This window comes from Astyanax mexicanus, chromosome 21, assembly GCF_023375975.1.
Source record: "Astyanax mexicanus isolate ESR-SI-001 chromosome 21, AstMex3_surface, whole genome shotgun sequence".
Lineage (NCBI taxonomy): Eukaryota > Metazoa > Chordata > Actinopteri > Characiformes > Acestrorhamphidae > Astyanax > Astyanax mexicanus.
In genome coordinates, this window is record NC_064428.1 from 15220517 (window position 1) to 15232400 (window position 11884).

The 11884-nt window shown below is 40.7% G+C and overlaps 1 protein-coding gene across 1 annotated transcript; it reads left to right on the top strand.

The window, feature by feature from the left end:
• The first annotated feature begins 520 nt into the window (after positions 1-520).
• On the top strand, positions 521-11123 carry LOC125785597 (uncharacterized). The gene is made up of 6 exons (XM_049469474.1): positions 521-1093; positions 9220-9285; positions 9486-9586; positions 9661-9851; positions 10395-10524; positions 10736-11123. Exons 1-6 carry the CDS (start codon positions 521-523, stop codon positions 10944-10946), a joined length of 1272 nt encoding a protein of 423 aa, XP_049325431.1. The 3' UTR covers positions 10947-11123.
• Positions 11124-11884: the final 761 nt, after the last annotated feature.

Here is an 11884-nt window from a genome sequence, read left to right on the forward strand (position 1 = left end):
GTGGTTGATACGGTTTCCAATGTGGTTGTTAGTGTGCTCAACAGTAAATGCCAGGTGGCTACTGTGGTACTCTACATGGTTGTTAGGGTATTGTTAAGTTGTTGCTAGAGTGTCCTAGGTAGTTGTAGGCAAGTTGCCTAAGCAGTTGATAGGGTACTTTAGGTGGTTTCTAGGGTGCTGCTACAGTATTCCAGAAGGCTCATGGTTCATTGCATTCGTTATAATGTACAGGTGGTTGCAAGGGTGTTACCAAATTGTTTCTAGTTATCTTAGTTTAGAGTTTAGATGGGTGTTAGTGATTTGCAGCTGTTTTATCCCAGGTGCTTGGTAGGTGGTTAATATGGTATTCCAGTGTGTTGCCAAATATTTGCTAGAGATTTTTTTTTTTTTGGTTGTCTACTTCATGAAAAACACACTTCCGGCGGCGCTGCTCTGTAGCGACCCAGGCTCCCAGCCTGCATCCTGGCCTTTCCTGCGTATTATTTGTTTGTGTCTTTTTTTTTGTGAGATCCGAGGCACAATGACTCGGTTAAGAGGGTTACTCGTTTGCTGGATAATTTTGGGACTTATCTCGCCATACGTCTGGACCCTACCCCTGGGAACCGGTGAATTGGCGCCGGGGAGTTACACGAGGGACGCTCTTCTCCTGCTACGCAGCTTCAACATTCCAGCCCCGCAGGACCTGCCGAAGGATCTGCGGGCATCGGAACCAAAGAAAAGTGGAAGGAAGAGAGGTAGGCAAGGAGGGATAAGGCAGCGGCTCCGTCGCCGACCCCATAAACCTCCTATTCCTTCCATAATCTTCGGGAATGCCCGCTCACTGCGGAACAAAATGGATGAACTGCGTGCCGTTTCCAGAGCCCACCATGAATACAGAGACTCGTGTTTGCTAGTTTTTAGCGAGACTTGGCTTCATCATAATATACTGGACGAGATGGTTTCCCTGGATGGCTTTTCCTTGATTCGGATGGACAGAAATGTGAACTCTGGAAAAACTACTGGCGGAGGTGTCTGTGCATTTGTTAACAACAAGTGGTACACTCAGTACACGGTTCGTGAGACAGAGTGTAATTCGGACCTAGAGCTTCTATGCGTGAGTTTTAGACCCTTTTATTTACCCCGAGAATTCGGCAGTATTTTATTGTGCGCTGTGTATATTCCACCAGATAGCAATGCCAAGGAGGCTGCTTCCAGGATAGCTGATTGTGTATCTAAGCAACTACAACGCTGTCCAGAAGCCCCATGTTTTATCATAGGAGATTTTAACCATTGTAAATTAGAATCGGCTCTTCCTGGTTTTGATCAGTATGTTGACTGTGGCACTCGTGGCAGTAAAGTTTTGGATAAGTGCTATGGGAATATCAAGGAAGCCTACAAGGCAGTGGCCAAGCCACCCCTATCTAACTCGGACCACAATATGATTTGTCTTCGACCACTCTACCAGCCTGTTTTTAAATGTTGTAAGCCCCAGGTGAAAACTGTGCATGTTTGGAACGATGATGCTATTGAAACACTAAAAGGTTGTTTCATGTCTACAGACTGGGACATTTTTCATGAAAAATAAGGATTTTCGCCCTGTTGCGCTGACATCACTGGTAGTAAAGTGCTTGGAAAGGTTCGTTGTTTCTAAGCTGAGTGCAGAGACTCACAGTTACCTGGATCAGTTTCAATTTGCATATAGGCAGAAAAGAGGTACAGATGATGCTATTGCTAGCCTGATGCACATGATCTTCAAGCATCTTCATAAACCATCATCTTATGCTCGGCTATTATTTATTGATTTTAGTTCTGCTTTTAATACAGTGCAACCCCATCTGCTGATTGATAAAATGTTAGATATGGGGGTTAATTCATCTATTGTAGATTGGTACTACTCCTTCCTGTCCAATCGGATACAGCAGGTTAAAGTAAACGGTTGTCTTTCAGAAGTGAAAACGCTAAGTACAGGGGTCCCCCAAGGTTGTATTAGCTCTCCAGTGCTATTTACACTTTTCACTAATGACTGTAGAAGCAGATACCCAGATAACTTTGTGTTTAAATTCTCTGATGATACTGCTATTCTTAGTTTGGTACAGCATGACGACAGCCTTACAAATTATTTTGCAGAAATACATAGATTTGTGGAATGGTGTGGCGTGAATCAACCTAACCTAAATGTGGCAAAGACACAGGAAATTGTTTTTGACCCCAAGGGAATTGGAAACCACTGTCCAGTGGTTATTCGTAACAGCACTATTCCTCAGGTTTCTTCTTATAAGTATCTGGGTGTCTACATTGACAGTACATTGGGGTGGTCAACCCATGTGGAGTATCTGTGTGCTAGACTGCAGCAGAGACTGTACTTTTTGAGGAGACTGAGAAGCTTCGGAGTGAATCAGAAGATCATGACCCTGTTTTACAAGTCCATATTAGAGAGCATTTTAAGATATGGTATTTCTGTTTGGTTTTGCAATCTCTCAGTCCAGCTAAAGAATAAACTAGCTAGGGTCGTCAGAACTGCTTGGAAAATTATTGGTGGTAGCCAGTACTCCTCTCCTGAAGCAATTTTTGAAGAGTCTGTTCTTAGGTTAGCAAAGCGAATTACCTCTGATTCCGACCATGTACTTTTCCCAGAGTATCAGCTTCTCCCCTCGGGGAGGAGATTCAGAGTGCCAAGGGGTAGACTAATAAGGTACAGAAATTAATTTGTACCTGCATCGATCAAACTTCTTAATGCTAACAGATAAGGATGTGGATGGAAATCTTAATTTTTTTTTATATTCATTTTAGTATTTTTTACTGGCTTTTATGTTCATGTTCATTGTATTGTGTCTTATATTGTATTGTGTTTGTTGAAAGGCTTGTGTGATTGGATTGTATTGCCAATACAGCCGGATGCAATCTTGGGTAGCCCAAGAAAAATTTCCCCTGTGGGGGACAATAAAGTAAAGTCTAAGTCTAAGGCTATAGCATTCCACATTGTTGTTGGTGTTGTTAGATGAGTGCTAATTTGTTGCTGTTGTATTTTATAGGGGGTGGTTGCCAGGGTGTGCTACGGTTGTTACTTAAATAGCTAAGTTGTTTGCTATATGGTTGATATGCTGTTTTATACCAGGTAGTTTCAGTGTGTTTTTAAGAAATAGTTTAGCAGTTTTTGTGGTTTTCTGACTGTTTGCTAGGTGGTTGATATGGTATTCCAGTTAGTTGTATTTCAGGAGGTTTGTAGGGTGTTGCTGTAGTATTTCAGAAGGTTAGGTGATTGCAGGCTGCTAGTTTGTTGATATGGCATGTATAGGTGGTTGATAGGGTGTTGCATAGTTTGGTGCCGACCTCTTCAAGGTGGTTGCCAGGGTGTTACTACTGTCAATTAATGTCAGTTAATTGCTATACTGGTAAATTCTGACTTTGAATCATTGTGTATGAGTTGTGTATAATGTCATATCAGTGCTTATTGAGCTGATCCGGCTGAAGGTTCTGTTCCATATTAATGTCGTTGTGGTTCCATCATCAGTCTTCAGCTGAGACGGTCCATCATCCTCCTGACGTGTCCTGGACGTGGAGTTTTAATCCATTAGCGCTGGCTAGCTCCATCCTCCACTTTATCACAGGCAGCAGCATCAGACCCACACTTTCTATAACACTGGTGGGCGTTTTTTGATGTTTGTTGATGTTTCTCAGTGTTTCTCTCCGTTTTTGAACGTTTTTGGATGTTTCCCACAGATTCCCCCTCTTTTAGATCCTCCTCAAACACCTGCATACTGTTGTCTGTCTCTGAAAGACAGAACTGTGGTTAATCAGAGCTGAATAAGATGTTAAGAGGCAGTGACGAATGCCTGCTGCAGGAAACAAGGACCAATCAGATCTCAGAAACCTTTTGTACACTACATTTAAAAAAAAAGAGGAATATTTTACAGCCAAATTCAGAATTCAGCTCTTTGTTGAGTTTTATATGATGGTTGATATGGTATATATGGTGGTTGATGTGGTATATATGGTTGTTGAAATGATATATACGGCAGTTGATGTGGTATATATGGTGCTTGATGTGGTATATAGGGTGGTTGATGTGTTATATAGTGTGGTTGATGTGTTATATACAGTGGTTGATGTGGTATATATGGTGGTTGATGTGGTATATATGGTGGTTGATGTGGTATATACGGTGGTTGATGTGGTATATATGGTGCTTGATGTGTTATATACGGGGGTTGATATGGTATATACGGTGGTTGATGTGGTATATATGGTGCTTGATGTGTTATATACGGGGGTTGATATGGTATACGGTGGCTTATGTGTTTTATACAGTGGTTGATGTGGTATATACGGTGGTTTATGTGATATATACGGTGGTTTATGTGATATATACGGTAGTTGATGTGGTATATATGGTGCTTGATGTGGTATATACCGTGCTTGATGTTGAATATATGGTGGTTGATGTGTAATATACGGTGGTTGATGTGTTACATACGGTGGTTGATGTGGTGTCCCTCAGGGACGGAGTTTTTTAGGTTTTATTTTTAGGTTTTATTTAAAGTGATATTAATATAGATAAATGATCAGGATTTAATCCAGATCTCTCTCTCTCTTTATTTCTTCACTTTAACGTTTCCTCGATCGCCCGCACTCAGCACACGCGGCTCACGCTAAACAAACGCGCTAATGAAGCGTCGCTTCCACACCAAGATAAATCAACACGAATAATCACCCTATTCATGTTCCTGCACACCACCGTCACACACACACTATACACACACCCACACACACACACACACTACACACACTCTATACACACACACAATAGCTGAACTGCACTCTATTACTGGCAGAACGTATCAATTAAACCCATCAGGAAGTGAAGTATGGAGATGAATTCATTCTATTTTCCATCACTGTTCCCAGTTTAACCAGTAACACAGGATTCATTCAGCACTTATAATCCATTAATACAGATTATAATGAGAAACAGAGCAGAGAAATCACTGGCAAAGATGAACTGGTGTGATATGGAACAGTATAAACATTAATAACACTTATATTATAACTAGACACATTAATAAAACTGAATAATTACTGGATTTACACAAACAGGAGACTATTTTTTTAGCACTGGTCCAGTTTCAGACTTGCAAGCTCTCTCTCTCTTTCTCTCATTCAGAGTTACTCTTTCTCTCTCTCTCTCTCTCTCTCTCTCTCTCTTTTTTTCTCTCTCTCAAGTCTTCTTTGATTTTATTCATTTATTTATGAAGATGTTGGAGAAAGTGTTGCTCCAGACACTCCAGTGTTTAATTAAGTGAGAATTCAGTTTTTCAGGAGGTGCTCTGTGCTTTGCTGTAATTGGAGGAGAAGCTCTGAGCTGTAAGAAATGATAAAGGAGAGAATGAACAGGTGATGCAACAGCAGGTCAAGCGTTACTGAACACTGTGCTCATTAATGTTCTTCTGATCTAAACCCAAAACTTTCTTCTGAGTCATATATAGAGCGACTGACTGTCTCTCAGAGAAGCATCAGTGCTCTAGAAATGAGGTGCTGGTGGAGGTGTTGAGTTGGAGGTGTTGAGTCGGGCTGATGGTGGAGCATTAGTTTGACGTGTTGAGTTGGAGTTGTGTATTTAGAGGTTTTGAATTAAAGTGTTCAGTTTTAATATAGTTAGTGCTGTTAAGTTGAGGTTAGAGGTGTTAAGGTGGGAGGTGTTGGGCAGAGGTTGAAGGTGTTGAGTTGAGATGTTGAGTTGGGTTGGAGGTGTTGAGTTGAGATGTTGAGTTGGGTTTGTGGTGTTGAGTTGAGATGTTGAGTTAGGTTTGTGATGTTGAGTTGGTTGGAGATTATGAGTTGTATTGGAGATGTTGAGTTGAGATGTTGAGTTGGGTTTGTGGTGCTGAGTTGAGATGTTGAGTTGGTTTGGAGGTGTTGAGATGTTGAGTTGGGTTGGAGGTCTTGAGTTGTATTGTTGGTGTTGAGTTGAGATGTTGAGTTGGTTTGGAGGTGCTGAGTTGAGATGTTGAGTGGGTTTGGAGGTGTTGAGTTGAGATGTTGAGTTGGTTTGGAGGTCTTGAGTTGTATTGTTGGTGTTGAATTGAGATGTTGAGTTGAGGTTTAAGCAGTGCTGCGTTCCGCCCCACCTGTTCTCCACAGCCTGAGCCTGTAGCGCCCCCTGGTGTTACACTAAGGTCCATCCTCCAGATGAATCAGGGCGGAGCTGCATCAGTGTCTGTGGGCGGAGCTCCATGAGTGACTGTGGGCGGAGCTCCATCAGTGTCTGTGGGTGGAGCTCCATCAGTGTCTGTGGGTGGATTTTTCTATCCCTCTCTCTCTACAGATCTCTCTCTTTTTCTATCTCTTTCTCTACAGATCTCTCTTTCTCTTTTTCTATCCCTCTTTCTACCGATCTCTCTCTCTCTTTTTCTATCCCTCTCTCCCTACAGATCTCTCTCTATTTTTCTATCCCTCTCTCTCTACAGATCTCTCTCTCTCTCTTTCTATCCCTCTCTCTACAGATCTCTCTCTCTCTTTTTCTATCCCTCTCTCTACAGATCTCTCTTTCTCTTTTTCTATCCCTCTCTCTACCGATCTCTCTCTCTCTTTTTCTATCCCTCTCTCCCTACAGATCTCTCTCTCTCTTTCTATACCTCTCTCTACAGATCTCTCTCTCTTTTTTTATCCCTGTCTACAGATATCTGTCTTTTTTTCTCTCTCTGTCCATCCATCATTTACACCATCTCACTATTCTAGCTCTCCATCTTTCTACATTCATGCATGCCTTCCTCTCCCAGCCTGCATCTCTTTCTCACTCTCAGCTTTCATCTTTCCACTCGTCACTCCTTCCATCTCTCCAGTGATCCATCCATCTTTCCCCCGCTCCCTCCCTCTATCCTCCAGGGAGCGGGTGATGAAGGGAACAGAGACTCCTCTAAATCCTCTTTCCACAGCAGTGCTGGTGGTTAGCTTAGTGTAACCAGCGCTAGCAGTAATTACCGGGCCCTGAAGCCCCTCCCCCTCCTCGTCTTCGGGCCGGAACCGATCCCCGTGGTAAAGCTGGCATCCGGTCCCGACGCTCTCTTTAATAATTTTAGAGGGTGAAATGAGGAGCTTTAAGCTGATCTGGTTCCGGTTCTGGATCTCAGTAAAGGAGTGATGAGGTGGAAACAGTCTGATCGGGTTAAATTCACTCTCTGGACCTTCATGTTCTGCTGATTCTGATGGACTAAAGCTCTCCAGCAGCACAACCCTAAACCCCGCCCACTTTTACTACAGGCCGTTCACCTGCTGTCCAACAGCCAATCACAATTCTAAACCCCGGCCACTTTCACTACAGACTGTTCACCTTCTGTGCAAAAAACACTGCTGACCAACAACAACACCACAACCCATCTCACATTTACCAACTAACATCCTGATGATCTCCAGAACTTTGGGTAAATATTCTTTACAGGACTGACGAGACAAAAGTGGAGCTTTTTGGAAGGTGTGTGTCCCGTTACATCTGGCATAAAACTATTTTGGCCGAGGGCCACATTGGCATATTGGCTGTCCTCTGAGGGCCAGATGTAACTTATAAATATAAGGAAATGTAACCAGATGTAATATAAAATGAATGTAATTACTCCTTAATGTTAAATAACTCTCAATATATTATTTATTCAATCAAATATTACAGTTGCATGGAAAAAATGTTTGCTTGTTGCTCTATTAACATAAATCCTTTTAATTTGTCATGTTATGAAATCCAAAAACTCCATCAATCAAGAACCAAACTAGTCAAGTGAATAGAAATGACATAAAATACAAGTTATATTAACTTTGATCAAAACGTTTGATACTGAAATAAGGCTTAATAAATATAAAATCTAAAATTGTGAGCTGTTAAGAACATGTGACAGATTTTGCATTTTCTCAGATTTAGCAGTTCCTCATCCAGCCACTAGTCGGAGCTGCAGCAGCACAAGCCCGCAGTCTTTACTGAGTCAGAGCTACAGCCCAGCGCTCGTTTGGGTTTTTTGCCCTCAGCAGCAAAAAACCCATTGTGTATTTCACACATTCCCGAATGCCATTGGTTTGCGCCCAGTCAGCCAAGCTTGGATCTGATTGGTAGTGAGAGCTTATTACCGGAAGCAACGCTTTTGAAATCTGGCGCTAAATTATTTGAGGACTGAAGACGGGATGTTGCAGGATTTTTAAAGTGGGATTTAGCTGCATTGCTGACAAAGAAAAGGTAAGCTTCATTTTTTTTTTACATTTTAAGCACATTCAGTAGCTAAAAAATGCTCACCCTCTGTTATTTAAAAATGGTAAAAATATTGGTTTTGTCATTATTTTATCACATTATACCTGTGCTGGTGGTTGTGTCTTAATGGCTAACGTTAACCAACAATAGGTTTTTTTTATTTTTTTTTAGCTTTAGTAGCTAACAGTATTTCTGAATATTAGTACTAAGTACTGTCTGCATAACTTGTTCTACTCTCTTTGAGGTTTAAGAGAGGTTAGCCATTGAACCGATTTTGTAGCTAATACTCTCAGAGCAGCAGCATTAGTAAGCTATTGTTTATGTATATACATTTTCAGAGCTATTCTTTGCTTTATTTATAGAAACACAGTTATGTAGTTAGAATTATAAGATACAGTAGTGTGGTCGCTACTCTCAGAGCAGCATTAGATACAGTAGTGTGGTCGCTACCCTCAGAGCAGCATTAGATACAGTAGTGTGGTCGCTACCCTCAGAGCAGCATTAGATACAGTAGTGTGGTCGCTACCCTCAGAGCAGCATTAGATACAGTAGTGTGGTCGCTACCCTCAGAGCAGCATTAGATACAGTAGTGTGGTCGCTACTCTCAGAGCAGCATTAGATACAGTAGTGTGGTCACTACTCTCAGAGCAGCATTAGATACAGTAGTGTGGTCACTACTCTCAGAGCAGCATTAGATACAGTAGTGTGGTCGCTACCCTCAGAGCAGCATTAGATACAGTAGTGTGGTCACTACTCTCAGAGCAGCATTAGATACAGTAGTGTGGTCACTACTCTCAGAGCAGCATTAGATACAGTAGTGTGGTCACTACTCTCAGAGCAGCATTAGATACAGTAGTGTGGTCACTACTCTCAGAGCAGCATTAGATACAGTAGTGTGGTCGCTACCCTCAGAGCAGCATTAGATACAGTAGTGTGGTCGCTACTTTTAGAGCAGCATTAGATACAGTAGTGTGGTTTCTAATCCTATTTTGATAATGATATTTTTTCCCCAGGTCCAATCCAGTCCAAATCTCAGGAAATGTATCGAACAAGAGCCTGTACAAGAACCACAAGCTCAGGTATGTCCTTCACATGCAATAAAGTTTGATTCTTTAACTCTGCAAACACCAATTAACCTAAGTAAAAGCACACTTCCAAATCAACTTTCTAGATATTTAATATAGATTTTAACTTGTATACATACTGCACGTTCCCTGAACACTGAAGTTTTTTTGTCTACTTCTGATTTAGCTAAATGTTAATATAATTCTTCAATTAGTCCTGTATAGGTGGAGACAGACCAGTTAATTTCTTACCCACTGAAAAAGTCTTCATGGTGGAATCCCTCCTGAAATCAAGCAATTTCAGAGAAAAAAGAAGGTATAAAACAGTTTATTCTCTCTTTTTTTGACATTTTTTAATATGCCAAATAAATTATCTCATGTAACTTACAGGTATCGCGTCAGCCTGGATGAAATTCAGCGTCGCATTGGTCCCCCAGAGTTTCTGTCTTTAAATGAGCTTGTGTCATATCTGCGGACAGCAAAATCCAATAAAGACTCCCTGAAAGGGGAACTGGAAGCTGCTGGTATAATCCCTCCCCCAGTGACCCGTCTCACATCCATGTGTTCAAAATTAACAGAAGGTGACCTCAGCATCCATACTAAATTATGCTATATATATACATATATATATATATAGTTAAATGTAAAGATATCCTGACAAGGAGAGGTCACAGGAGAGGTCACGCTTATAGGAGAGGTCACAGTATATACAGTGCGAATACATCAAATATATTTATCCTACCATTGAAACAGATTTATGTGGAATGTTGATCCTGCTTTGCCTTAAAACATCTGCATGTACAAAAAAAAGAACATCCATTTTTCATAGAATATTATTACTTTTAGTGCAGTGGCAGTTGATATCGTAGTAGTCTTCTTATTGCATTTATGTATCCCCATTTAAAGGCTAAAATCCTTTTATAACTATTGTAAAAGTGTATAATCATAACCTTGTCATTTCGAGCTCTTAGATGTGTATGTCTGATTCCTATGACCCCTGTGTTTTCTAGAACAGAGATTGCTGCACCAAACCCACTCTTAATGACTTGGTTTCCATCTTGACACTTTAATTATATAGAGAGATTGTAAAATCAGTTGTATTTCCCCTTAAAAATCTCTTACAGATGAAGCTGATGACCTAGCTGTGGACCTGGGAAAGCTTGCCAGTAGGCATATAGATTTCCAGTCCGCTGCTGAAACTCAGCAATCTTCACAGGACAAGGCAACAGATCTCCTGAAAGCAAAGTCTGTTCAGTAAGTAAAATATTTTTTGTATAAAACCGTGTACAGTAAATTGTAAAATTAATAGAATTGAGATTAAATGTACAAAGTTTGCTTCTTACCCCAAAAGTAGTTAATCTGCCAAGACCCTGTCACTGGTTTTATGCTAATACAATCAAGACTGTCACCTTGAAATACTTAAACTGACTTGGTTTTAACATATTGCTTTGCCTTTTCCAAACAGGGAGTTCTTAGGACAAACCAAAAATGTCTTGGCTCCGTTCATGAGTCGGTACAACACAGTGACTCATGGACTGAGGCATGAGAGACATTTGAGGTCTCTGTTCAAATTCTGGAGGCGTACCTACGTCAAGTCATACGGCAGCTTACAGAAGAAAGTTAAAGCAATTGTGCTGTGCATGCAGCAGTGTTTTGTTTGTTTAGTTTGCAGATAAAAAAAGTACTAGTCTTTAACAAAAGCTTTTCCACTTGATAGTTCTTTATTGTATTTTGTGTACTTTTTTTCAAATGTTAACTTTTGTACTACTTTACAAACACATACAAAAAATAATAAAACAAAACTTTGTCAGTGCTAATGCTTAACTTTGGAAATTAAAACCTTTACAAGAGCAGCATACTTGAAGTTATTTATCCCTCTCTTCTCAAACAATTACATAACACACTTCTTGTAATTGCATACTGAGGTTTTAAACTACAAAGACAGTTCATTTTAAAAGTTACATACAGATTACATCGAAATTTGCTATAAGCAATTGGAGCTAGTAGCACTAATAGTAGGATTCTCAGTCTTTTGTGTAGACATCCCTCATTGACTTTGCGCGGTTGCTGGAAGGCTTTCCCCGTTTCTTTTGGAAGGTCGAATCTGGACGGGAAGTATAAAGAAGTCTCTTACCAGGTTTTGCAAGCTGATAGCTGATAGATTTTCTGTAAGGATGGAGTCTCTCAATCTTTCTTTTTCTGCAAATCCTAGTGTATTTCCCAAAAATTATGTGGTGAGCATGCTTCACTGCTGAAAACATATCAAGGGATGGCTTGTAGTCTGTGCTATTACACCATTCATTTAAATCAGTCACTAATTTCTTTATACACCACTTTGATGAATTTGGCTGCAGTGTCTGTGCCTGATTTGCCATTGAATATGTGTGATCATTTGGTTTTGATATTTCAGGTGGATTTGATTCCTCCGTATGAGGCTTTTGCGTTAAGTTCCACAACACCTTCAAGCACACACATGCCTCTCCTAAGCTACTTGTCAAGCAAGAGCATTTTTCTGTCTCCATGTTACCACTGTCCACTATAACAGAGTTCATATGCACAGTGTAATCTTGGGCTGTCCAGAGTGCATTTGCCACCCGTTGGCGTATGTCCTCAA

Bases quoted from the DNA above. Each gene is read 5' to 3' on its own strand.
- LOC125785597 (XM_049469474.1), top strand. From the start codon at position 521: ATGACTCGGTTAAGAGGGTTACTCGTTTGCTGGATAATTTTGGGACTT. The intron at 9,286-9,485 runs GTATGTCCTTCA...TTCTTCAATTAG, and splicing joins TACAAGAACCACAAGCTCAG to TCCTGTATAGGTGGAGACAG. The intron at 9,587-9,660 runs GTATAAAACAGT...TGTAACTTACAG, and splicing joins AATTTCAGAGAAAAAAGAAG to GTATCGCGTCAGCCTGGATG.